Raw genomic sequence first — 27,893 nt, forward strand, 5'->3', positions numbered from 1 at the left:
ATCAAGAAAGTAAAAAGACAATCTACAGAATTGGAGAAAATATTTGCAAATCATGTCCCTGATAAGAGTCTAGTATCAGGAATACATAAAGAACTCTTATAACTCAACAGCAAAAAGACAAACAACCCAATTCAAAAATCCGCAAAGGACTTGAATAAACATATCTCCAAAAAATGATATACAAATGGCCAGCCAGCACGTGAAGGGATGTTCAACATCATTAGTCACTAGGGAAATGCAAATCAAAACCACAGTGAGATACCACTTTACACCCACTAAGATGACTAGAATTTTTAAATTACAAAAACAAAAACAGGAAATAAATTTTGGTGAGGCTGGATTGTGCATTGCTATGCAATGCTGATGCACTGCTGATGGGACTGCAAAACGGTCTTGTGCATTGTAGAAAACAGTTTGATGGTTCCTCAAAAAGTAAAACACAGGCTTCACATGGCCTTTCAATCACTCCTAGGAATATATACCCAAAAGAAGTGAAAATGAGTACCCAAAAAAGTACACGTACAGGGCTTCCCTGGTGGCGCAGTGGTTAAGAATTCGCCTGCCAATTCAGGCGACACAGGTGCGAGCCCTGGCCCGGGAAGATCCCACATGCCGCGGAGCAACTAAGCCCATGCGCCACAACGACTGAGCCTGTGCTCTAGAGCTCACGAGCCACAACTACTGAAGCCTGCGCACCTAGAGCCGGTGCTCCGCAACGAGAGAAGTCACTGCAATGAGAAGCCCGCACACTGCAACAAAGAGTAGCCCCCGCTCGCTGCAACTAGAGAAAGCCCGCGCGCAGCAACGAAGACCCAACGCAGCCAAAATAAATTAAATAAATAAATAAATTTATTAAAAAAAAAAAAAAGTACATGCACGTACATGTTCTTATCGGCACTATTTATAACAGCCAGCCCAAATGTCCATCAGTGGATGAACAGACAAAATGTGGTGTATCCCTATGATGGAATATTATTCAGCCATAAAAAGGAGTAAAGTACTGATACATGCTCTGACGTGGATAAAGAAGCCAGACACAAAAGGTCATGTATGGTATGATCGCATTTATATGAAATATCCAGAATGGCTAAATCCAGAGATGGAACACAGACTGGAGGTGGCCAGGGGCTGCGGGTGGGGGAATTACTGCTTAATGGTAAGGGGGTTTCCTTTGGAGTGATGGAAATGTTTGGGAACTAGATAAAGGTGGCAGTTACATAACACTGTGAATGTAGTAAATGATACTGAATTGTTCACTTTAAATGATTGTCTGAAAAAAATAAATAAATAAGGCTCTTTCTTGCCACTCCCAAACACATGCAGTATTAATCCACTTGGGCCTAGTACTGAAGGGTCAGCCTAAATCTGTGCTTCCCAATCAGGGGAGATTTTGCTTCCCAGGGGACACCTGACAATGCCTAGAGACATTTTTGGCTGTCACGATGGGGGTGGGGGAGGATGCTACTGGCATCTAGTGGGCGAGGGGCCAGGGATGCTGCCAATTTCCTACAAAGCACAGGACAGCCCCCACCACGAAGAATGATCTGGCCTGACCTGTCAACAGTCCCAGGGATCAGGTCCACTTTAGTCGTTGTCCCTGGTTCAAGGCAGGCAGTCAGATTCTATTTTGGAAATGACGGGGAACGGCAGCTTTTTGTTCCTTCTAAAGCTGACAGCATTGCTCTTCTTTCTTTTGTGAGACGCTTTCCTCTCACAGACTGTCATTCCCGACAAGAACAGACCCAGACAGCACTGCGAATGGTCATATTCCCTGGAGAATGAGAAGGGCTCCTTCAAATACTGCCCTCCTGGCCCAGTGCAAAAGGAGCCAGAGGTTTAGGTCTCTAATTGTCCTAGGAGAACAGAACACTGATAAAGAATCAGGCAAGGGATACCAGAGATGATCTAAGCCCAGATATTTTTTCCGTTGTGAACCCCTTGGAAAACCTAGTGAAACATATGCATCTTTTCCCTGGAAGAATTCACATATGAACAGGATTCAATCAAAAAAGAATCCCTTCCTTTGAGTGGAAGGGTGTATGGAATCTTCTGATCCCTCTGAAAGCAATGACAGTTGCCCCCAGACCAGCTCACCAGGTCCTTCCTTAGAACCTCTTTCAGTCACTGGCTAGTTACATTCATGCAGAAAATGGGTTCTTATCACACACAGACATAGAGGTATCTACCTGTTTCCCTTTCCAAATCTGGATTCAATTCTTAGAATTACCGATGGTACCCCCAATTCTTTTCATATACATTTAAATCTGTAATTGCCTCCATCTTCCTTTTAGAACCATGCAACCCCTCTTTGCCGTCTGAGAAATGGCGATTATGTCCTCTTCTCTACGTAGAACACAGACCTACCAGCCTAGATCTCACATTTAAAAGACTTTTCCGGGCTTCCCTGGTGGCGCAGTGGTTAAGAATCCGCCTGCCAATGCAGGGGACATGGGTTCGAGCCCTGGTCCAGCAAGATCCCATATGCCGCGGAGCAACTAAGCCCGTGCACCACAACGACTGAGCCTGCGCTCTAGAGCTTGTAAGCCACAACTGCTGAGCGCATGCGCCACAACTACTGAAGCCCATGCACCTAAAGCCCATGTTCCACAACAAGAGAAGTTACCACAATGAGAAGCCCGCGCACCGCAACAAAGAGTGGCTCCCACTCGCCACAACTAGAGAAAGCCCGCGTGCAGCAATGAAGACCCAACACAGCCATAAATAAATAAATAAATTTATAAAAATAAAAGCCTTTTCCTGTATTCCTTGAATGAGCTCACCGAGGCTGCAAAATAGTGCGCGAAGCTGTCATGAGGATTCCACTGCACGGCTCCAATGTCCCACTTGCTCTGGCGTGAGATCTTTCGGTGACCTTCGAAGGGAGCATCTAGACTGACGATGTATAGGAATCGGCGGCTAGGAAAACAACATCAACATTATGAAAACAGAATAGCATTAGCACTAAGATAGAAAAGCACATTTGGAATGACATACGGTTCGCAAGCAGTGCTCAAAAAATCCCCAGATGTACATGACGTTTATCGACTCCGAAAGGCATACAAGTGACGAGTAACTCGTGGCTGCTGGGCAAGTGGGAGCCATACTCCCTGTGAGATCTGTCTCTAGAGATGGTCCTCCCTCCCATATCCATGGAAGTCTGACCTCCTCCACCAGATTCAGCTCCAGCCCAGCCCTCTCCCAGGCTTTTCCAATCCCCCAGTTAGGATCATAGCTGCTTCCACATGACTCCCATGACACAGTCTGCATTTGGACTACAGCACAGCACTTATCTCTGTAGCAGAACTGCTAACGTAAATGCTCCTGTCCCAAACCAACCGAGTGTTCGGGGTATGGAGCACGTCTTGAATATCTGTGTATGTCCCTCATCACTAGGTACAGTGCTTTGCATGCAATAAACGTGTGTAAAATTAAACACCTCCCTTATCACTTAGCTAAATAATTTGAGAAGATCTCACATTCCCGTGCAAGTTGACTACTTGGTGATGGGAACTAAATTAACACTATCAGAAGGGGAAACAATAACCAAAAAATAATAATAATGAAAATAATAATAAGTGCCAATCATGTTCAAGGTGCCAATCAATATAAAGGATCTGAAAACGGTGATGTCCTTTGTTCACCTATTTTTCTTCTGTTTTAAGAAAAAAATCCTTGGTGTGTGTATCAACCTCTTCAGCAGCCATCAGCGGTTCTTTGCTGGGGAGCGCTCCAAGCCCCCGGGAGTCGGCAAGGACAGGTGGGCTCGATAATGAAGAAGAAGATTAATTGTCCCCGCTCAGAACAGACAGGAAGTAGAAAGTTAAAATGGCATGTAGAACTCTAGCAGAAACCCTAGGAGGGATGGATTAAGAGAGAAAGGAAGCACAGGTAAGACACAAATTAAGAGAATTTCTGGGGCTTCTGAGAAAGTTGGTATAGTACAAAGACCTAGAAACTCTGACCTCTTCCTAAGGAATCATCTGATCCCATGGCAGGCAGGCCGGCATTTCCCATTAGAATGAAAACAGGGCAAAGGCCAAGCACTATATATATATATGGCGTGTTTTCCAGCAGGGGAAATCAGAGACAGTACAGGGCAAATGCAGAACAGCAGAAGGTGGGCACTTCAGGATAAACATGCCTGATTGGACATAACATGTTTGTCTTCATCCCTCACTGAAGACCCACTAGAATAAGAGTGAAAACATAAAAGACGGAAACCCACAAAGAAAATGAGGGAGGAAACGGAAAGCCGACAGAAAAATGGTAACTGATCCAGAGGAAAAACAACCAGCACCCAAGGGCCTGCAGAGCGAGCTGGTTCACACTGTGGAATCCAGGCCCGCAGGAGCTGGAGAGGAAGAGAAACTACCTCAGAGGAGCCCTGGGCCTGGGACAAGAGGCACAGCAGTGGGTGAGCGAGAGCTGCTGTGCTCAAAACAGGGCAGGAAGTGGAGGGTGAGACGCTCAGGCCTCTTTCCCTGCTCAGAACTCACAACACATGGCTTTTAGTCTTCAGATGGTGACTAATGACAAGCGGATTCTTCTCAGGAAGAAGTGTGCAGCCCAAGAAAGAACGAAAGTGAACAAAACAACAACAACAATAAAGCCCTGGAGATGATGACATCTGGGCACCTCCAACAAAAGGGCCTAGTTCCCACCTGATCTCCCTACAGTGGATCCCACCATTGCACATGTAAACAGAGATTCCACTCACTCTTTAATATTAACAGAGAGCCCATGAGCATCAGTCACAGCAGGAAACTTGAAAGACAGAGACCAACACAGCCAAAAGGAAAAAAAGGAAATGGGCGGCACAGAGGAAAGAAGAAAACCTAGAATTAATATTCTCAGAGACATGAAAGAAGACAATTTAAAGAACAGAGAACAAGAGCTCTTGGAAACTAAAGTTATAGTTGAAATTTTAAAACCTGACAGAAGGGTTGGAAGTTAAAGTTGAAGAAAACTCCCAGAATGCAAAACAGAAAGACAAAAAGACCGAAAGTTCAGAAGAGAATCCATACAGGATATCCAACATGCACTAAGAGAAGCTCCACAAAGAATGAGGAAAATTATCAAAGACATAATGCCGGAAAATTTCTCCAAACTAAAAGACACAGATTTCCAGACTGAAAGGGCCGTCCCAGGTGCTAAAAATTATTTGTTATTTTAATCTGAATGGTGACCATATGGGTGTATACATATGTAAATTTATTTGAGCTGTTCACTTAAGCATACACCTTACTACACATATTTTAAAGTTCAATATAAGAAAATGAAATGGTGAACTTCAAGATCATGTTGAAAAATAACATGGACGTATGCATGTCTAAGAACACATCAGAACAAGAACACTCGCATGATTTCCAGTTATATAATCCCGTTCTCTCCTAGAATGCTACAAATGACAATATCCACATCAGTCAATACTGAGAAATCTAACGTCTGAGATACAGTTCTTCCAGGGCACCTGAAAGTATTTTATGGGTTGTTAATATGGCTACATAATGCCAAGTATATGTTATTTTTCTATTTGTTTAGATAAAACAGGTAATAATGTCAAAAACGGGAGGAAGGTCCCTCTAAGTGCCCAGCACAATGAATGAAAAAAGACACATACCAAAGCGGTCACAGTGAAAATTTCACACACACGAGAGGTAAAGATAACGCTAGGGATAAAGATAGGATTTCTCCGAAGAGAAAAAATAGGTCACATACAGAGTCCAGAATCAGCATGGCATAGGACCTCTTGACAATAACTCTGAGAAAAAGAACTCCACATACTGATTTAACCCAACAATTGTTACATGACTACATTGGAAGGAGGGGGAAGGCCAGATATATATACATAAGGGACTCACAACTGAAGTAAAAGTGCTAAATATTCATCATCTACTGTAAGAAGTCAATTTGAATATCTGTGATGGACAAATCAAGATACAGCAGTGTATGTAGTATACCACTTGGAAAAATAGAAGCAACCCAAAATAAACAGCTAAAGAGTCTTAACTGGTTGCCTCTGGTGAGTGAGATCAGGGTGGGGAAAAAGGTGAGGTGGGGGGCTTCCCTGGTGGTGCAGTGGTTAAGACTCCACCTGCCAATGCAGGGGACACGGGTTCGATCGCTGGCCCGTTAAGACCCATATGCTGTGAAGCAACTAAGCCCGTGCGCCACAACTACTGAGCCTGTGCTCTGGAACCCATGCTGTGCAACAAGTGAAGCCATGACAATGAGAAGCCTGCGCACCCCAAGGAAGAGTAGCCCCTGCTTGCCTCAACTAGGGAAAGCCTACGCACAGCAACGAAGACCCAATGCAGCCAAAAATAAATAAAATAAATAATTTTTTTAAAAGGGTGAATTGCATGGTATGTGAATTATATCTCGATAAAGCTATTTTTTAAAAAAGTGAGTTTGGCTGGGGCAGAAAAGAGACATACCAATTTTTCCTATCTATGCATTCAGGGTGACACAAGAAAATGGTATCAATAACTGTCGCTGGGGAGTGGAGTCAGAGGTAGGACGGAAACTTACTTTCCATGGTATATCCTTCTGAATTAATGTTTGCTATGGTTTTATTTAAAAGTAATTTAAAACATGACTTCAAAATAAAATAATGAATAGAAAACACTTCATTTTATAAATGGGTTCATAAACAACTAAGTTAACGAACATATAGCTAAATCTGAGAGGTAGTAATCTAGAGCAACATGAAAGGAAAGGGACTCTGACCATTAAATGGTATCATACTGGTACAATGTTAGGATGATTAGCAAATGCAGGGACCTTAATTGCCAGAATCTTAATTTTGAACCAGAAGACACTACAGAAATTATGTAGTTCAACTTCTTCATGATGAAATCGAATTGCTTCATGAGAAAACCGAAGTCCAGGGAGGCCAACTGAATAAATGTCCAAGGGCTCATAATCAATGGCCAAACTGTAACCCAGATCCTCTCAATCCTAGGAACTAGCTACCTGTTAGACCATACCACACAGCATCCTTCTGAAGAGTCCATGCACTAAACAGAAAATGGCAATTTCAAGACCAAGCTACCAGTCACTAACATTTCAAAGGAATTTTATTGCTCACCTGTTAGGGCAGGGAAAAAAATAAACTGCAAATAATCCCCACAACTACCACTGAGGTCACTAGGACAGCAGAACTAAACCCTATGACTGTAATCCTTAAATAAGAAGGTATTTTCCAATTTCCCAGAAACCTCTTGATTTGCAATTTGTTCCCAGAAATCGTGGCAGATGAACGCTGTAAGCTCACTTACCCGGAAAGCACTGCATGCTGCCCCAGACAGTCCACAGACATTGCAGTTGCCTGTGAGAGAGAACACAGATTCAGTTCTGCCAGCAAAGCCAGCTCAGGTTAGAGAAGACAGGCAGGTAGACACCTGTGGGTCTTCCTCTTCCCATGGCCCAGGCAGTCCCCAGCTGGCAGTTCTCTACAGTGGATACCTTAACCCCCTTCTAATTCTCATTCAAATCTCACATTCACCTTCCACAATAGGGCAGCAGTTGTCTGTTCCCCCTGAGACCAGGGCTACACACAATCTAACCTGGGACATCTTTCTCTCTCTCTCTCTCTCTCTCTCTCTCTCTCACACACACACACACACACACACACACACACACACACACACACATACACACATACACACACCATCCATGCCTTCCCAAAGGGCATGGACTCCTCCTCCAAGCCGAATGGCAATTGGTAATATTCAAACACCACCTCTGCTGAATCCACGGTCACATTCTTGTCATTGAGATGCCCAGTTCCCATTTAATCTGAGATTTCCAGCACCTTTTACTGCCTTCCATTTCCCAGGTCTCCCAGTTCCTAGGGATCACCATCTTTTCAGGATCTGATGTCCAATTTCCCAAAGACCACACCAAACCAAACAAATCTACATTCAGGCTGGAGCGTGAGGCTAATTTTAATCATGGGAGTTACAGCCCTAAATTCTCTTATTTGGACAAGTTCAAGTCCTGCTGTATTCTCAGGGCATTATCTGAAACAGTTTGTGCCATTGTTTGGTTATTAAATGCTCTAAGTTCTTTCCAAGAGTCTATCAAGAGAGAATGCATTTTGTACATTCTGCTACACTCACATATCACAAACGGTAAACAGAAATTCTCTTCCTCACTCTCGCTGGTCTTATTAATGGGTTTCTCACTTGTACACCCTCAAGAAACCCGTCACAGATAACATTAGGGACAAGAAGCCAGAGTGCTTTCACTGGAGGCTGAAAAGGGATTATTATGCATCCTTCATTCCACTAGAGTCATGAGCAGAGAATAGCCCAGCTGGAAAAGCAGGCAGTGAAATGAGATGCCATTTCCAGAACTCTTCTGTGCAATGTATACATTAAGGGTATGAAAGAGGGCAAGATGGTACCGCCAACCAGGGATGGTACCATCTTTCTAGAGTGTGTGTGGTAGCAAGAATCCTAAGGTGGCCCCAAGATTCTGGGCCCTTGGTGTACATACACATTCTCCCCATTATTCAAACACTAATCTAGGTACTGCTACAAACGGATTTTGAGATGTAATTAAAGTCCCAAGTCAGTTAACCCTAAGAAAGAGAGAACCGAAACAACCCAAATGCCCATCAGCTGATGAATGAACAAACAAAACGTGGCATATACACACAATGGCATACATGCTACAGCATGAATGAACCTTGAAAACATTATGCTAAGTGAAATGTCAGACAAAAAAGGATAAATACTGCATGATTCCACTTATATGAGGTGTCTAGACTAGGTAAATTCATAGAAACAGCAAGTACAGTAGAGGTTGCCAGGGGCTGGGGGTGTGGGGTGTTATTGTTTAATGAGTACGGAGTTTCCGTTTGAGATGACGAAAAATTTCTTGGGGGAGGGAGGAGGGGGAGATAGAGAGACCTAATCACATCAACTCTTTAAAGCTAAGTCTAGAGGTCAGAGACAGAGGAAGCTAGAGATTTGAAGGGTGAGGGATTGATTTAACATGGAGAAGACTCTTTGCTGTCAGCTGTGAAGATGGACAGACCACATGGCAGAAGCTGAGAGTGACCTCTAAATAACAATCAGCAAAAAACCAGGGACCTCTGTCCTATAACCCTCAGGAACCGAATTCTTCCAACCACCTGAATGAGTTTGTTAGCAGATTCTTCCCTAGTCAGCTGAGCCTCCTGACGAGAACACAGCCAACGGATGCCTGGGTTTCAGCCTATGAGACTGACGAGAAAGCAGTCAGGCAGAGCCTGGATCTCTGACCTACAGTACCGTGAGCTAATAAGTGGGTGGTGCTTCAAGCTGCTAAGTTTGTGGTACGGTGACAACAAAGGATGATCTGGTAATAATACCTCCCAAAAAAGTCACGTTGTCATTTTGTCTTTTTTTTTTTGGCCACGCTGCACAGCATGCAGGATCTTAGTTCCCTGACCAGGGATCAGACCCATGTCCCCTGCAGTGGTAGCGTGGAGTTCCAACCACTGGACCACTAGGAACTCCCCTAAAGTCATGTCCTTTGACTCAGTAATTCCACCTCCAGAATCTATCCAAAATACAGCCAAAACTTTCATACACAGAGTTGTTGAATTCATGTTATCTATAAGTAAATTATAGATCTCTAGACAATGAAATGTTCTAGAAGCATTAAAGAATGACATAGAAAAATGCAGGAGCCTGCAATGAGAGTATCATAACTCACCATATCACCTTATCAGAGCAAGTTATTTTTTAAGAAGTAAAACAAAAAAACCCACACCTAACTGATATTTCCCCACTCCTATCCCAGAAAGAAAGAGGCCAATGTTATGCTTGCAGGAGCAGATGAAGGAGGGTTTGCTAGGCTGTCCCAAAGGGGGAAATGGAGAAAGGGAAGTGCTTTAAGCAAAGGACCTAAAAATAAACTGACCAGAGTAAAAGGTGGTGCTTTGTCAGGGACAAGAATCCCCCTGGAAAGGCCTCAGCACCCTCAGTGCACCCGATGGGGAATGGCTGAGAGATGCTAAGTCTGGGCATCAGGGGTGAAGAACCATAGGGTTCTCGTATGATCCCTCTGTAAAGAGAGGAAGGGAGCCCCATAGTGACTGAGAGAGAACTTCCCACCAGCCTGCAGGCAGAGCCCTGCTGCAGATTAAAGACAACTTAGAGGAGTACAGGAAAGTGGTATTTCATTCCTTACTATGAACTAAAATTTAAATCAGCTACTTAGCCTGAAAAAAGTATCCCAAAATGTTTAGATGGTAGTTGTTCCTATGGGATTTTAATTTGATTCCTCTCAATGAGTCTACATTTTTGTATTATTTCTATATTTGCATTATTTTATAATAAAAAGCACTGTCTTTCCGAGGCTCCTTCCAACTCTCTTCTCTTTCCATTCCTCTCATCTAGGCCTGAGACTTGGTCTACAGCAACACCCTCCCAACAGTCTACCTTCCCGTCTCCCGTCTCCATTCAACCTAACACTGAACCTCTGAAGACAGAGTTCTAATTACATCAATCCACTGCTCTCAAACCTTTGTTGGTTTTTCTCACTCTGAATAAAATCAAGCATAGACTCCTCAGCCTTCAGGTCCTTCCAAATCAGACACTTACAGAATTTCTCAGGCTGACCCACACTCTACCTGCTCAAGCCACACCCATTCACAGCACTCACCCGATTTTGCAACTCTCCCAATTCTGAAGAGATGCTTAAGCTCTTCCTTCCGCCTAGAAAGTCCTTCTCTCCTACTCTGCTGTTGAAATTCTACTCAACTTTTAAGGCTCAAGACATACCTCCTCTAAGAAGCTCACCCAGCGTCCACCAAGGGGACTCCACCTTCTCCTAAAGTACCTTCCCTGCCCCTCCATCACAGGACTTGCCTTAACTTGCTTTGTGGTACAGTGAGTCCCCTACACATGAACGAGTTCCATTCTGAGAGCAAGTATGTAAGTCCAATCTGTTCATAAGTCCAACCAAGTTAGCCTAGGTACCCAACTAACACAATCGGCTATATAGTACTGTACTGTAAAAGGTTTATAATACTTTTCACACAAATAATACATAAAAAACAAACAAAAAATAAAGACAACATTTTTAATCTTACAGTACAGTACCTTGAAAAGTACAGTAGTACAGTACAACAGCTGGCATACAGGGGCTGGCATCGAGGGAACAGGCAAGAAGAGTTACTGACTGCAGGAGGGAGAGGAGGTGGGAGATGGTAGAGCTGAAGGATCGCCAGCAATAGGAGACGGAGGGCAAGCTGCAGTTTCACTCACGCCTGATGTAGATGGAACGCACGTTCACATCTTTGAAAGTTCGCAACTTGAAGGTTCGTTTGTAGGGGACTTACTGTAGTTACTGCTGTGCACATTGATCCTCTCCCACGAGCTGTGAGCCCCTGCAGGTGAGGGCCTATTTCATTTCTCCCAGAGCTCCCAATGAGGTGCTTTGCGAATGCAGTCACTCTGCACACATCTGATAGTTTTGAAGATGGGTCAGAACCAGGTGAAAATCAGGGTCCTCCCAGCTCGGAATGTGCTGACATCTCAAAGAATTTTTTTCAGTAGTTTCCCTTGCTAATTTATCACCCATGAATTTATCTATACTTCTCCAGTTCCCTCACTTTTTTAATACCTCCTAGGATAATGAACTTTGATAGTTCATTGCCTGCTGTGGGAAACCTTCTATTGGAATAGAGAGAACTGACGAGCAAAGTTTGTGTACCTTATCCCCATATTTTATGATGTAAAATTCCAACCATACCTTTTCTGAACCTTTGTTTTTAGAAATTGAAAATTCCTCTCCCACCTGCAGGAAACAAACTTATGTTCAGAAATGCTCCCTGTCAAGGTGACACTTTAGACAAAAGAGAATAAAGTTCTTTAGAGCCCTGTCCTTTCTGCAGGATGGTGGCCTTTGCAGCACACTTTAGGAGTCATATGACCTCTACAAAATAAGACTGCCATAGCGCTGACAGTGACGGTTGATTCTTACTGGCCTAGAGAAAATGTAATTCATAATGTGGAAAAGAAAAGCTAACTGATGGCTGATAAAAGATACCATTTCATGAGACTCTGTGAGCCTCTGTACACAAATTGCTGCTGCCCTTGTTCAAAAAAATCATTTTTTCATGAAGGCTGCTGTGTTCTTAAGCATTTGGTCTCACCAATCCAAAGAAATTGACTGCGTTGCATCAAAAGGAAGAAAGTTTCTACATGGCATTTCTGCAGACATAAAACACAGTTCATCTGGTGCAGCAGAAAGGATGTGCATGGGCTTTATGTCAGACTGGATTCAGAAGCCTCTTCTACCACCTCTCCGGTGGACAACAATAAAAAATGGTCCAGCACAGGTTGTCACTGGCCTCCTGCACTGTTGGCTGTTTACTGGCTGTTTTACTTGATCCTGTGGCAGCATCAGAACTCATGAACACTCCCTCCTTAAAACCACTGGCTTCGTGACATGACTGCCTCCTGGACTCTTCCTAGCTTTGGACACTTGAAGGAACAGCTAGGCAAGTCTGTTCCTAAGCCATCCATTTCTTCCTGTCTCTGCCTCAGCTCAGGCCTTTGTCGGTCCTCCCCTGGACAGGGACACCTGCCTGTCACCAGCCTTGCTCCCTCCACCCTCAGGGCTGTTGCAGGACCTACCTCTGGCTATGCTGCTTGCTTGCTCACACTCCCTTAGTGGTTCCCCACAGCCTGGGCATGACATTAAAGATCACTTCAGACCTCTCTTCCTGGGCTTCCTTGGTGGCACAGTGGTTAAGAATCTGCCTGCCAGTGTAGGGGACACGGGTTTGAGCCCTTGTCCAAGAAGATCCCACATGCCGCAGAGCAATTAAGCCCGTGCACCACAACTACTGAGCCTGCGCTCTAGAACCCACAAGCCACAACTACTAAGCCCACGTGCCACTACTGAAACCCGCGCACCTAGAGCCCGTGCTCCGCAACAAGAGAAGCCACATAAATGAGAAGTCTGCGCACTGCAATGAAGAGTAGCCCCCACTCGCCACAACTAGAGAAAGCCTGTGCACAGCAATGAAGACCCAACGCAGACAAAAATAAATAAACAAATTTTTTTTTTTAAAAGAAGGAAAGTGTAGTGGTTTAAAAAAAAAAAAAAGGGCTTCCCTGGTGGCACAGTGGTTGAGAGTCCGCCTGCCGATGCAGGGGACATGGGTTCGTGCCCCGGTCCGGGAGGATCCCCCATGCCACGGAGCGGCTAGGCCCGTGAGCCATGGCGGCTGAGCCTGCGCGTCCAGAGCCTGTGCTCCGCAACGGGAAAGGCCACAGCAGTGAGAGGCCCACATACCGCAAAACAAAAAAAAAATCTGGGACTTCCCTGGTGGTCCAGTGGTTAGACTCCATGCTCTCAATGCAAGGGGCAGAGGAGACATCTGTCTGAGGAGACGTGACAACTAAATATAATGTGGTATCCTGGATGGAATCCCAGAACAGAAAAAGGACATCAGGTAAAAAGTAAGGAAATCTGAGTTAAATATGCATTTTGGTTAATATATCAATATTGATTCATTAACTGTGGAAAATGTACCATACTAGTGTAAAATGTTATTAACAGGGGAAACCTATCAATAATTGCTTCAAATGTAAAAGGACTAAATTCTCCAATCAAAAGACAAAGAGTGACTGAATGGATAAAAAAAGCAGGACCCATCTATATGCTGCCTACAGGATACTCACTCTAGACGGAAGGACATACAGACTGAAAGTGAAGGAATGGAAAAAGATATTCTATGCAAATGGAAACCAGAAGAAAGCTGGAGTAGCTATACTTCTATCAGACAGAATAGACGTTAAAACAAAGACTGTTAGCAGAGACAAAGGTAGGTGTTACACTACCAAATGTAAAATAGATGGCTAGTGGGAAGCAACTGCATGGCACAGGGAGATCAGCTCGGGGCTTTGTGACCACCTAGAGGGGTGGGTTAGGGAGGGTGGGAGGAAGATGCAAGAGGGAGGGGATATGGGGATATATGTATACATATAGCTGATTCACTTGGTTATACAGCAGAAACTAACACAACACTGTAAAGCAATTATACTCCAATAAAGATGTTAAAATAAATAAACAAATAAATAAATACCAAAAAAAGACAGGTGTTACATAATGATAAAGGGGTTAATCCAACAAGAGGATATAATATTTATAAACATTTATGCACTAAATATAGGAGCCCCTAAATATATAAAGCACATATTAGCAGGCCTAAGGGAAGAAACAGACAACAATATAATAATATTAGAGAATTCTAATGCCCAACTTGCCTCAATGGATGGATCATCCAGATAGAAGGTCAATAAGGAAACATCAGCCTTAAACAACACATTTGGTCAGATAGACATAACAGTTATATCTAAAATATTCCATCCAAAAGCAACAGAACAGGGACTTCCCTGGTGGTCCAGTGGTTAAGAATCTGCCTTCCAATGCAGGAGACGCAGGTTTGATCCCTAGTCAGGGAACTAAGATCCCACAGGCCACAGGGCAACTAAGCCTGTGCACCACAACTAGAGAGAAGCCCATGTGCTGCAATTAGAGAAGAAGACCGTGCACCACAACAAAAGATCCTGCATGCCACACCTAAGACCAGACACAGCCAAACATAAAATTAAAAAAAAAAAAAGCAACAGAATACACATTCTTCTGAAGTGTGCATGAAAAATTTTCCAGGATAGATCATATGTTAGGCCACAAAACAAGTCTTAATAAATTTAAGAGGACTGAAATCATATCAAGCGTTTTTTCTAACCACAATGGTATAAAATGAGAAATTAATTACTCAAACAAAACTGGCAGAAAATTCACAAATATGTAGAAATTAAACAACATGCTACTGAACAACAAATGGGTCAAAGAAGAAATAAAAAGAAATTTTAAAAATACCTTGAGACAAAGAAAAATGGAAATATAACATACAAAAAATTGTGGGATGCAGCAAAAGCAGTTCTAAGAGGGAAGTTCATAGCAATAAATGTCTATCTCAAAAAACAAGAAAAGTCTCAAATAAACAATCTAACTTTGCACCTCAAGGAACTAGAAAAAGAACAAAAGAAGCCCAAAGTTAGTAGAATGAAAGAAAATAACAGGGACTTCCCTGGCGGTCCAGTGGTTAAGACTCTACACTCTCAATGCAGGGGGCATGGGTTCGATCTCTGGTCAGGGAAGTTCCGCATGCCACATGGAGCAGCCAAAAAAAAAAAAAAAAAGACAATAGAGAAGATCAGTGAAACTAAGAGCTGGTTCCTTGAAAAGATAAACAAAATTGACAAGCTTATGGCTAGCCTCACCAAGAAAAATCGGGAGAGGGCTGAAGTAAAATCAGCAATGAAAGAGGACATATTACAACTGATACCATAGAAATACAAAGCATCATAAGAGACTACTATGAACAATTATATACCAACAAACTGGACAACCTAAAAGCAACGGGTAAATTCCTAGAAACTTATAATCTACTAAGATTGAATCATGATGAAACAGAAAATCTGAACAGACTGATTACTATTAAAAAGACTGAATCAGGGCTTCTCTGGTGGCGCAGTGGCTGGGAGTCCACCTGCTGATGCAGGGGACACGAGTTTGTGCCCCAGTCCAGGAAGATCCCACATGCCGCGAAGTGGCTGGGCCTGTGAGCCATGGCCGCTGAGCCTGCGCGTCCGGAGCCTGTGCTCCGCAACGGGAGAGGCCACAGCAGTGAGAGGCCCACGTACTGCAAAAAAAAAAAAAAAAAAAAAAAAAAATACTGAATCAGTAATCAAAAACCTGCTAACAAACTAAAGTCCAGGACCAGAGAGCTTCACTGGTGAATTCTACAAAACATCCAAAGAAGATTTAATACCAAACCTTCTCAAACTTTTCCAAAAACCGTAAGAGCAGGGAACTCTTCCAAACTCATTTTATGAAGGCAGTATTACCCTGATACCAAAACCAGATAAGGACATCACAAGAAAAGAAAATTACAGGCCAATATCCCTGATGAACACAGATGCAAAAATCCTCAACAAAATATTAGCAAACTGAATTCAACAAGACATTAAAAGGATCATAGTGTGACTTATTCCTTGGATGCAAGGATGATTCAATAACCACAAATCAGTCAATGTGATACACCACGTTAACAAAATGAAGAATAAAAATCATATGAACATCTCAATAGATACAGAAAAAGCATTTGACAAAATTCAACATCCATTTATGATAAACACTCTCAACAAAGTAAATATAGAGGGAACGTACCTCAACATATTAAAGTCCATATATGACAAGCCCACAGCTAACATCATACTCAACAGTGAAAAACTGAAAGCCTTTCTTCTAAGATCAGGAACAAGACAAGGATGCCCACTCTTGTCACATCTATTCAACACAGTATTGGAAGTCCTAGCCAGAGCAAATTAGGCAAGAAAAAGAAATAAAAGGTATCAAAATTTGAATGGAAGAAGTAAAACTGTCACCATTTGCAGAAGACACAACATTAAATACAGAAAACTCTAAAGACTCCATCAAAAACCTGTTAGAACTAATAAACTAATTAAATAAAGTTGTGGGATACAAAATTAATACACAAAAATCTGTAGCATTTCTATACACTAATATACACTAATACATCATCAGGACAAGATATAAAGAAAACAATCCCATTTACAATTGCATCAAACAATCCCATTTACAACCTAGAAATAAATTTAACCAAGGAGGTGAAAGACATGTATACTGAAAACTATAAAACATTAATGAAAGAAATTGAAAAGGACACATACAAATGTTAAGATATCTTGTGCTGGGACTTCCCAGGTGGTCCAGTGGTAGAGAATCTGCCCTCCAACGCAGGGGACACGCGTTCGATCCCTAGTCAGGGAGCGAAGATCCCACATGCCGCGGGGCAACTAAGCCTGCGTGCCACAACTAGAGAGACCACGTGCTGCAAACTACAGAGCCCATGTGCTCTGGAGCCTGCGCACCACAACTAAAGAGAAAGCACACACACCACAACTAGAGAGGAGCCTGAGCGCCACAACTAGAGAGGAGCCTGCACGCCACAACTAGAGAGGAGCCCGCACACCACAATGAAGAGCCCACCCACAGAAACAAAAGATCCTGCCTGCCTTAACGAAGATCCCACGTGCTGCAACTAAGACCCAACACAGACAAAAAAATAAAAAAAAAAAAAAAAAGGACTTCCCTGGTGGCGCAGTGGTTAAGAATCCACCTGCCAATGCAGGGGACACGGGTTCCAGCCCTGGTCCGGGAAGATCCCACATGCCCCTGAGCAACTAAGCCCGTGCACCACAACTACTGAGCCTGCGCTCTAGAGCCAGCAAGCCACAAGTACTGAACCCGCATGCCACAACTACTGAAGCCTGCAAACCTAGAGCCCATGCTCTGCAACAAAGAGAAGCCACCACAATGAGAAGCCTGAGCACCGCAACGAAGAGTAGCCCCCGCTCGCCACTAGAGAAAGCCCGTGTGCAGCAACGAAGACCCAACGCAGCCAAAAATAAATAAATACAATAAATTTATTTTTTAATTAATTAATTAAAATACACTGTCTCGGGCTTCCCTGGTGGCGCAGTGGTTGAGAGTCCACCTGCCGATACAGGGGACACGGGTTCGTGCCCCGGTCCGGGAAGATCCCACATGCCACGGAGCGGCTGGGCCCATGAGCCATGGTCGCTGAGCCTGCGCGTCCGGAGCCTGTGCTCCGCAACGGGAGAGGCCACAACAGTGAGAGGCCCACGTACCGGAAAAAAAAAAACACAAAACACTGTTTCAGTCACACTAGCCCCATTTCAAGTGTTGAAGAGCCACATTTCCATCATCTCAGAAAGTTCCAGTGGATGGTGTTGCTCTAGAAAACTATCGCTAAGCTTTCTTAGTGTTCACACTCATCGATTCCAGGGACCACTTCAGAGTAGATGCCAAGCAGCACAGCTTTCTCACTATTAATCGGTGAAAGTAACATCTGTTTTATAAAGTAAATGACACATATAAAATGTAAAAAAGTTTCACCTTTCAGACTGGGGTTTTTCTCTGAAAAACCTAAAAGCTTTAAATTTTTTAAATGATTTTTAAAAGTGGTGGGGTCACACCAACGAAGACCCAATGCAGCCAAAAAAAAAAAAAAAAAAGGTGGTGGGCTGTTTGGAAAAGTTTATTGTTCTGCCTTTTCAGAAAGGCGGTGTGAAGAGTTTTAACTTTTTCTTTCTACATTAATGAAATAGTTAATGAGTCCCTACCCCTCCCAGTGATCACCAAAATCAACTACAAAACCATACTAATTCACACTAAGACTCACCCTTCCAAATGAATAGAAAAATCAGAAAGAAAAACAGAAACTCCCACAAGGCAGTTAAATTACCCAATTTAGTTTGTTCTCTTACTATGACAACTGCTGTTTAGGTTTAATTATTTGATACGACTTCATAGCATCCTAATATATGTGTCAACACCCTCTCTGCAGGTCTTTTCAATTACATCTGTGTAGAGAAGTAGGGGTGAGACTACCTGGGTTTCTGTGAAAATTAAAGGGTTTGCAGATTAGTAGCTTCCAAATTAGCAAGCTCAGAGGTAGGACACATGATTCTCTTCTTAGTCCCCAGTGAAAGCAATTAACAAAAAGGGTAACAGGAATATGGTTCTTTTCCCCTGGGAGTCAGGCATCTTTCTTCCTCCCAGAGACACCATGTTGACAGTGCAAAGTGCTTTAGGATCCTTTCACCCAAACGCGGCTGCTCAAACTCTCCATGGGCACTATGTATCAAGGGCAGCCATAGAGCAAATTGGTGGGAAGTTCCCCCCTCATGCATCTTTACGGCAAAAGAAGGGATAGGTTTTAGAAAGAAGAAACCACATCACCCCCTTATCGTAAATCCAGATTCCCCTTCAGTATAAATCACCTGCGCACCAACACAGTGCCTGGTACAGTGTGCACCTGTCAAAAGCTCAATAAACCCTTACTGAAAAAATGACTGAATGAGAGTCTGGCACACTGAAGGTATTCAATAAATTATGTGTTCGATACATGAAGAGAATCACCAACACACTGTCCTAGGTGCTGGGGAAAGGGGGGCATGATACTTATTGTAAAACGACTGTATGACAGGCTCATACAGTATGAAGCAGAGTAGTGTCATGAGCACAACAAGGCCCTGGGGCCAGACGCCTGTGTTCAAATCCCAATGCGACCACATAATGGGAGGCCTTGGCCAAGTCACTTGGGATCAGCCAAATGGGGATCAGCTTCCCTGTTGGGGGAAAAAAAAAATCTACTTATCTTGCATGGTTCTTTCATGAATTAGAAAAAGGAAATGTAGATCACTTAGCACAAGGCCCGGCATATGGAAGGAACGAAACAGAAAAATGGTAAAAATTCCTAGTAAATACTAGCGTTCCTTTGGGCTTACTATGTGTCCAGCACTGTGCCACACATTCTAAATGTATGACCTCAAAATTCTCACAGCAACCCTATGAGGTAGGTACGATTCGCACCTCTTACAGGTGAGAAAACATGCGCAGAGGGTGATGACAGGCTAAGAGCTGAGGCGGGATTCGAACGCGGGCAATACATGCAGTGCATACTCCTATTCACCTACGGTATTTTCCACTATCCTAGCATCAGTAACCACTTAAAAGCTTAGGCGCGAAACAGGCACTTTGCATGCAGTTTTTTTTTTTTATCGAATCCACTCCAAAGACCTGTGAGGCAGGGTTAAGTCCATGCATCTGAGGCTCAAATAAGTTCTGCGACTTGCCCAAAGTCACTAGGCGCAGGGGTACCTAAACCCCCTCGCTCACCACCGTGGTCATGGGAAGCCTCCCCTCAGCGCTCACTAGCGCGCAATCTCTGCAGTTCGATGTCCCCAGGGAGACCCCACTCCCGGTATCTACGAGGGGAACCCCGAAACCCCGCCCATGCCAGCCCCAAACACCCGCAACGGTCATCAAGGATCCTCTCACCCGCTTGGGTCTGACAGGTCCGGGTCACTCCCTTGCCCATCTCTCCAGCCCGGACTGGGGGTCGCCCCGCCGCCCCCAAGAATGACCCGGCAGCGTGGGGGAGGGGAACCAGGAAGGGCGCATGCTTAAAAGGCTCCATTAGGCCCCGAGCTCACCTGGGAGTCGCGGAACTCCACCACCACGTTCTCGCTGCTCCATCGCGCCGCCATCTCCCGCGCCCAGACTCGGCGGTCCCAGGACTACGCGTTCCCACCCACGACACCCGCGTTCCCGGGTTCGGTGAGCCCCACGCAGCCCCGAGCCAGTCCAGCCACGCCCCGTCCTCCCTTCCGCCTGACTGCAAACCATTGGCTGACCCAAACACTGGCTCCGCCCCCTCTTCCCGGATTATCCAATTGAGGCACCGCGCCTGCCCCAAAACAGACACGCCCCCTTACTTCGTCACTCGGCTAGAGTCACCCACGCTCCTCGCGCCTGTGAATACACGCCCCCTGCCGCGAGCTCTGCCGGGAGTTGTAGGCCAAGGTCTAGCCACTTGTGGGCAATCCGCGAAGAGCTTGCAGGTTAAGGTTTGGACGAGGGGAGGCACCTCTCTGTCTCCTCGCTGGTGTCCTTCGCAAGGCCCAGGCCGTATATAACCAAAGCCCGACATTAGTGCAAACCAGTGGTTACCTCTTCCCCTGAGGCCTGTCACCAAGGCATTGGAAAGAGTGAATTGTTTTATACAGTACAGCGGCGCCTGCCAAAGTATCCAAGGACCCAGGGGGTCTCCGAAGGCAAAACAATTTTCATAGTAATACAAAGAAGTTATTTGCCTTTTTCATTTTCTTTCACCAGTGTACAATGGAGTTTTCCAGAGGCTACATGATACATATTTGTAACAGATTGAACGTAGAAGCAGATGTGAAAATCCAGTGGGTTTCTGTTAAGCCAGACATTAAAGGGATTTGCCACTCTTCTCACAAAACCATTATTTTGGAAAATAGTTATTTTTTACTTACAAAATGTGTTATTGATGTGAATGCACATTGATGTTTAAATAAAATATATATTTTTTAAGTTCTCAGTTTTAATTTCTGATGTACTAGACATCTCCCACACAAAAGTTTTGGGGGGTTATTAATGATTTTTAGGAGTGTAAAGAGAACCTGAGATCAAAAAGTTGGAGGACTGCTGTGCTAGTACGGGGAGTGGTGATTAAGAGGTTCTCTTTTTCAGCCCCAGCCTCTCAAATCCTGGGCTTAACTGGCTTAGCCTCAGTTTCTCTGTAGAAGGAAGAAGTTTGTTTGCTTGTTGCAAGGAGTTAAGCAAGCATAGGGCCTGGAATATAGTCAACACTCAAGTGTAAGCTATTATTATTGTTGTTAATATTAACTCTATTTCTACATGCAAGTTGTTGCATGAATAGAGATAAGAAGGCTTCCTTTCCCTCCTAGAGTGTTGGATATAATGGGGAAGACAGACTTGTCAACAGGTTAGGGTGACCAACGCATGCCAGGAAGCTGCTCAATGTGGGCAAACAGAGACAGTTGGTCACTGTACAACAGGTATACACTCGGCAGAATTGTGTTTTATAAAAGCAATGTGCCAGGAGAGAACAGCTTAAATGGGAGACATGACATAGCATCCTGAAGACCGTGACATTTGAGCTTTTCAGTATATTATTAGGATTTTTGATAGAGTCCACTATCAGAAAAAGTACTTCAGCATCAAAAAGTGTGAAGAGCAGGATGATGTGTTCCAAAGACATAAAGCAGTTCCCCAGTTAACCCTCACGACACTGTGCTTCTTTCTTTCCTTCAAAATACACATCACAATATGTAACTCAATATTTGTTTATTGAATATTTTCAAGTTTTAGGAGGAGAGGGACCAGGTCTGTTTTGTTCAGCCCTGCATGGCGACCGCACATACATGGCACTCCATGAATATTGGTCCAGTGAATAAATGCGAAAAGCATATATCATGCCCGCACAGTGCTGTCTACATCCAAAGGATGCTCTCTGTGAAACCAAAAGCAATTTCTAAAACTATTCATGGTCTTTACTTGTAGTTCTTTACACCCAGAAAGAAATACAGAATCACCAATAGTTCTCTGTAAAATCCCTTGCTTTCTTTCTCATTCACCTATCAGTTATTATACTCACACAACACAGCCCTTAAAAATTTCCTCCAGCCCTGGCCTCCACACTCCTGCACTGGCTTTTCTTCCTGCCTTCCAGTTTCTTCCCAATTCTCCACCAAAAATGCCAAAGACTGCTCTAGAGAGAAGGGCCTCAGCTCAGAGGGCCAGGAAGGGGAAAAACTGCAAGCCACGCTCAAGGGCACAGAGAGGGAAAGATAAAGAATAGTTTCTAGGTATGCTTATGCCATCACATAGGAATAAATGAATCAATTCATTTAACACATCATATTCTTATTTATTTGCCTGTTGCTTAGGATGTAGTAGGTGCTCAATAAATATCCACTGAATGAGTGGTTAGCAAATAGTCAGGTACAACTGTAACTTAGGGTAGGTGACAGGATATAACAAAAAGTACAGCTAGAAAAGTTGAAAAGGGCTATTTAGGAAGGGTCCTGCTTAGGCTTTGAAGTTTTATTTTGGATAGAGATAGAGGTAGAGAGAGAGATTTCAAAGCTCTCTGTCTATATATAGCTTAGTAATTCCTTTCCCACTAAAACCAGTAGGACTGTCCCTGCCCGAGCATTTCTGCAACCCTCCCCCACTCCCACCTCTTTAGTTCATTTTTGTCTAGTTCTCAAAATCTGCTTGTCATGGTTATTAGGTACAGAAAGTACTTTGGGTTTCAAATCCTTGGTTTTCTCTGTTCTCCCAGTGTCTTGTTTCTTGAATGTGGAAAAGGCAAGGCAGAATTTTTGAGGGAGGGACCATGAGCCCCTTTCTAACTGCCTCCTCAGCCCTTCTTTCCATCTCCCACCCACGCTGTCACCACGAAAGAGTAAGGATTCCAGAGCTAAGTCTAGAGCTCTCTGCTTGCTTCTTCACTAGTGTGCTCCCCTGAGATCCGCATATGAATGTCCTGAGTAAGAGACTGGAGACCATTGAGGTGTCCCTTGTCAAGCAGACCTCAACTTGCTGACCAGGCCACAGGGCCCTTATCACCAAACAATGTCTTTTCAGAAGGTCACTTGCTAGCCACGCCACAGGAAGGAAGGGTATGTGGCCAACCCAGAAATCCAGGGCTCTGGCTGGCTCTTATCAGCAGCTAGCCTTGCAAGTCTGAGCAGGATCTTTTATCTTTCTGGTCCCCTGTTTCCTCTTCTGTAGAATGTGGAGTTAGCTGACCCCTCAGTCTCTCTACATCTGGGAATCTTGAAACCCTGCCCTGAGCTCTAACAGTAATTTCCCTCTTTTCATCAATCAACAAATATTTGTGGATGTGCCCACATGCTCTGGCTCCTTGCTATATGCATTTGGTTGACCATTACCCTGATTTTCTCTATTTACGTTTTCTCTTTTCAAGCAAAACGATTAAAAACCTAAAGAGCTATGAGAGGCCTGGGAGAAAGTTTCTTACTTGGAGATACTCGTCCATGCCATCCCCACCCTGGCTATTTCCCAGGAGTAGGCCCTAACAAGCCATTTCCCCCATTTTCTGAACACTTCAAGTCCCAGACTTACATTTTTTTTTTTTTTTTTTTGGGGGGCTTCCCTGGTGGCGCAGTGGTTGACAGTCCGTCTGCTGATGCAGGGGACACGGGTTCGTGCCCAGGTCCGGGAAGATCCCACATGCCGCGGAGCGGCTGGGCCCGTGAACCATGGCCGCTGAGCCTACGCGTCCGGAGCCTGTGCTCCGCAACAGGAGAGGCCACAACAGTGAGAGGCCCGCGTACCACAAAAAAAAAAAAAAAAAAGTATTTATTTTTGGCTGTGTTGGGTCTTTGTTGCTGCGCGCGGGCTTTCTCTAGTTGCGGCGAGCGGGGGCTACTCTTCGTTGCTGTGAGAGCCTGATCAGCTGAGAGCCTGATCTACAAAGGTGAAGCCCCTGCTCTCTGCAATGTGATGACACTAAATTTAGGTGGCCTGTGGGACCTCGAGTGGCAGCCTTTCTCAGGCAATGCCCTTGTTATCTCCTTGTGCAGTTATTCATATGACAAATTTCCCCCTGAAATGAAAATACTAAGATACAGAGCAGGGAAAGTTCAATCATTCAGTAGCTTGATTCTGTCCTTTACATCTTAGAAAGAGGGACTCATGGCATAACAACAGGCATCCACTGAGACTTGAAGCCTCAGATTTGTTTCATTTCATCGTTTGTTTCATCAAGAGCCCTGTACGTATTTTGTTCCAAGTTTCTCCTGTGGGTTCTTGGTTTAAAGTTAACAGGTCTGGAGAGAGTGGCAAGTCATTCTGGATACGCTTTTTTTTTTTTTTAAATGTATTTATTTTTTCTACTTTTTGGCCACACCACACAGCATGTGGGATCTTGGTTCCCCAACCAGGGATCGAACCTGTGCCCCCTGCAGTGGAAGTCAGAGTTTTAACTGCCGGACCACCAGGGAAGTCCACATTCTGGACTCTCTTGATGCAAGGATATCAGATGCAAGAACGGCCCCAGCTAGACTTGGGACCTCTGTTTTATTTTTCATCTTCATGCTCTCACTTACCCTGGGCGAACTGCTTCGTGGCTCTCCTTCAGCTGTGAAACAGGGTTAATAAATCACTAACCCACCTACCAGAATAGTCAGGAGAAAGAGCTGATAAAATCAGCATTGACTGTAGCCAATATTTTATAATAACTATAAATGGAGTATAACCTTTAAAAATTGCAAATTACTATGGTATACACCTGACATATAATATTGTAAACCAACTATACCTCAATTTTAAAATATCTTTATTTATTTATTTTGGCCATGCTGCATGGCATGCGGGATCCTAGTTTCCTGACCAGGGATAGAACACCGGGCCCCCTGTGGTGGAAGCACAGAGTCCTAACCACTGGACCACCAGGGAAGTCCCTATACCTCAATTTAAAAACAAATCAGCATTGCCAAAGCCATTTGCCTTTGCAATGTCAGTGCATAACAATGGTGCAAAACCCCGGTTTTGAACATCACCTTGAAAAATGTAAGTCTGGGGGACTTACATGGTGCCAGATGTGAGAGAGACTAGCTTATGATAGTAGATTGGAATATACAACTTAAAGGCAAATTATTAATATACAAAAAGAAATAGAGCTGTTAAGCAGATCTAATCTTTTTCACCCCGTTGGAAAGCATAGAGAGAAAATGAAATTGTCATGCAAAGATTCCTTGATGGGCATGTTCACTGTAAAGCTTAGAAGTCCAGCTTTGCTCCTTCCAGCTGTATGACTTTTCAGTGTCCATGTGGTATATCCTTTTTTTTAAGATTGTTTTTTTGATGTGGACCATTTTTAAAGTCTTTATTGAATTTGTTACAATATTGCTTCTGTTTTATGTTTTGTTTTTTTGACCGCAAGGCATGTGGGATCTTAGCTTCCCGACCAGGGATCGAACCCGCACCCCCTGCATTGGAAGATGAAGTCTTAAAGCATGGGGTATACACTTTCTATATACCTCTCTCTCTTTCTCTCTCTCTCTCTCTCTCTCTCTATTTAAATTTACATGGCTGAAACACTAAAATACAAAAAGGTATATAATGAAATGAAACATTTCCCATCTATCCTCTCACCCAGCTCTCCAGTTCCTACTGCCCACCCCCGCAAGGGACTACACTATGTTGTTTCATGTTTCCATCCAGTATCTTTATGAATATGTAAGCAAAGAAAAATATAGATCTTTATTTGGGGAGAGGATAAGTTTCTTAATTTTCCAAGTTGGAATCTTCATTAATCATTGGCCTTATTAATCATTATTTTTAATGATAATGATGTTGATAAATCTTTCCACAGCTCCCCATCCCCTCAGGATACGGTCCATGCTCCTTCCCATGGCTCCCTGGACCCTCTTGTCAGCTTCTGAGGACCACTTCCTCTCTTTGCAGCTCTACTGCGTCTTTCAGTTCCTTTGAACGTGCTGTTCCCTTTGCTTGGAACACTCTTCTCTTCCTGAAACACAGCTAATGCCCCACCTCCACCCTGCTTTCCCTGGCTAATCTCCAACTCATCTTTTAGGTCTTGGCTTAGAATCACTGTGTCTGTGCCTGTCTCCTTCCATCAGCACCATGGTCTTGAACTCTCATAGCACTTAGTCATTCATTCATTCATTTCACAAACATTTATTGAGTGTCACGTACTTGCCAGGCACTGTTCTAGGCTTTTTTTTAATTAATTAATTTTATTTATTCATTTTTGGCTGTGTTGGGTCTTTGTTGCTGCACGCGGGCTTTCTCTAGTTGTGGCAAGTGGGGGCTACTCTTCGTTGCGGTGCGCGGGCTTCTCATTGCAGTGGTTTCTCTTGTTGTGGAGCACAGGCTCTAGGCACAGGGGCTTCAGTAGTTGTGGCTTGTGGGCTCTACAGCGCAGGCTCAGTAGTTGTGGCACACGCGCTTAGTTGCTCCGTGGCACGTGGGATTTTTCCCGGACCAGGGATTGAACCCATGTCCCCTGCACTGGCAGGCAGATTCTTAACCACTGCACCACCAGGGAAGTCCCTGTTCTAGGCTTATTTACCACACTGTACTGTCACTGCCTCCTTTGATACTTCATATATATATATATATATATATGTTACTGCACTGTAATTCATACGCCATCAAATTCACACTTTTAAGTGTATAATTCAGTGGGTTGTTTTTTCTTTTTTGGTATATTTACAAGGTTGTACAACCATCAGCATTATCTAATGCCAGAACATTTTCACCACTCCAAAAAGAAACCCAGTAGCAGTCATTCTCCATTCTCGCCTCCCTCCAGGCTTTCTTTCTGTCTCAATGGATTTGCCTATTCTAGACATTTCATATAAGTGGAATCAGACAATATAAGATCTTTTGTGATTGGCTCCTTTTACTTAGTGTTTTCAAGGTTCATTCATGTTGTAGCATGTATCAGCACTTTATTCTTTTTATGGCTAAATAACAGTCCATCGTATGGATATACCACATTCGGTTTATCCATTCATCAGTTGATGGACATTTAGGTTAGTGTTTCTTCTGAAGCCCTATGAGAACAAGACTCTATATGTCTTTCTCACTATCATATCCTAGAACTTAGTGCAGTGCCTGGCACTTACTAGAAATTCATATGTTTGGAATTCCCTGGTGGTCCAGTGGTTAGGACACCGCGCTTTCACTACCGGAGCCCAGGTTTGATCCCTGGTTGGGGAACTAAGATCACACAAGCTGTGACACGCAGCAAAAAAAAAAAAAAAAAAAAAAAAAAGAAATTCATATTTTGTTCAACATTAAAAAAAAGTGTTGAATGAATAGGAAAATCAAACGCTAGTTAGATGGTTACAATACTTATTGATTATATATTTATCTCCCCAATAGACATCTGTCAAGGGATCTAGTATCCTCTTTTCTGCATGGTACTGAAATACCCCACTTCTTTCTTCAGGGAGGAAATTGGGTTAAATTTAAACTTTCTTGTTTTTCTTCAGATCACGTATTTGGATCTTAGGTGTATACAAATTCCCCATTTAGGCACTTACAGATAACTTCTTGGGTATTAAAACATTCTGTTTTTGCTACATCATTTCTCATACAGAAATCTCAACTTCCTTCGGCAGGGCTTTTTGCTCACTGCCTCCCCTGCCCTCAAAAGCACTCCATGCTTGCACATAGCCTTCCTCCTGTTTCTTTCCAAGCTGGTCACACTGGGACAATCAATACCTGTGACAGATCAACCTTTCTTTTTTTGGTTTTAATATTTCTTTACATCCTGTTTTGGCTCCTTGATTTGGAAGTATCTGGAGGACATTTAGGGCAAGGAAGTCAGGCCAGGGACTGGGTGATGCTCATAGCCAGCACTCAGCACTTGA

General features: G+C 43.7%; 1 protein-coding gene across 7 annotated transcripts in view; it reads right to left on the reverse strand.

Annotated features, from left to right (window-relative positions):
• Positions 1 to 20,294, reverse strand: part of WDR59 (WD repeat domain 59) — an 85,954-nt gene extending 65,660 nt beyond the window's left edge. For all 7 annotated transcript variants that reach the window (XR_009537098.1, XR_009537099.1, XM_060130954.1 and 4 more), the window contains exons 1-3: positions 20,124 to 20,294; positions 7,281 to 7,330; positions 2,781 to 2,916 (exon numbers count right to left, since the gene is read on the reverse strand). Coding sequence is in view for 5 of the 7 variants with exons in the window: in XM_060130954.1 (XP_059986937.1) it covers positions 2,781 to 2,916; positions 7,281 to 7,330; positions 20,124 to 20,177 (240 nt within the window). In the remaining 2 variants the exon portion in view is untranslated. The remainder of the gene's footprint in view (positions 1 to 2,780; positions 2,917 to 7,280; positions 7,331 to 20,123) is intronic.
• Between the last annotated feature and the right edge of the window lie 7,599 nt (positions 20,295 to 27,893).

This window comes from Lagenorhynchus albirostris, chromosome 19 (assembly GCF_949774975.1).
Source record: "Lagenorhynchus albirostris chromosome 19, mLagAlb1.1, whole genome shotgun sequence".
NCBI classification, from domain to species: Eukaryota; Metazoa; Chordata; class Mammalia; order Artiodactyla; family Delphinidae; genus Lagenorhynchus; species Lagenorhynchus albirostris.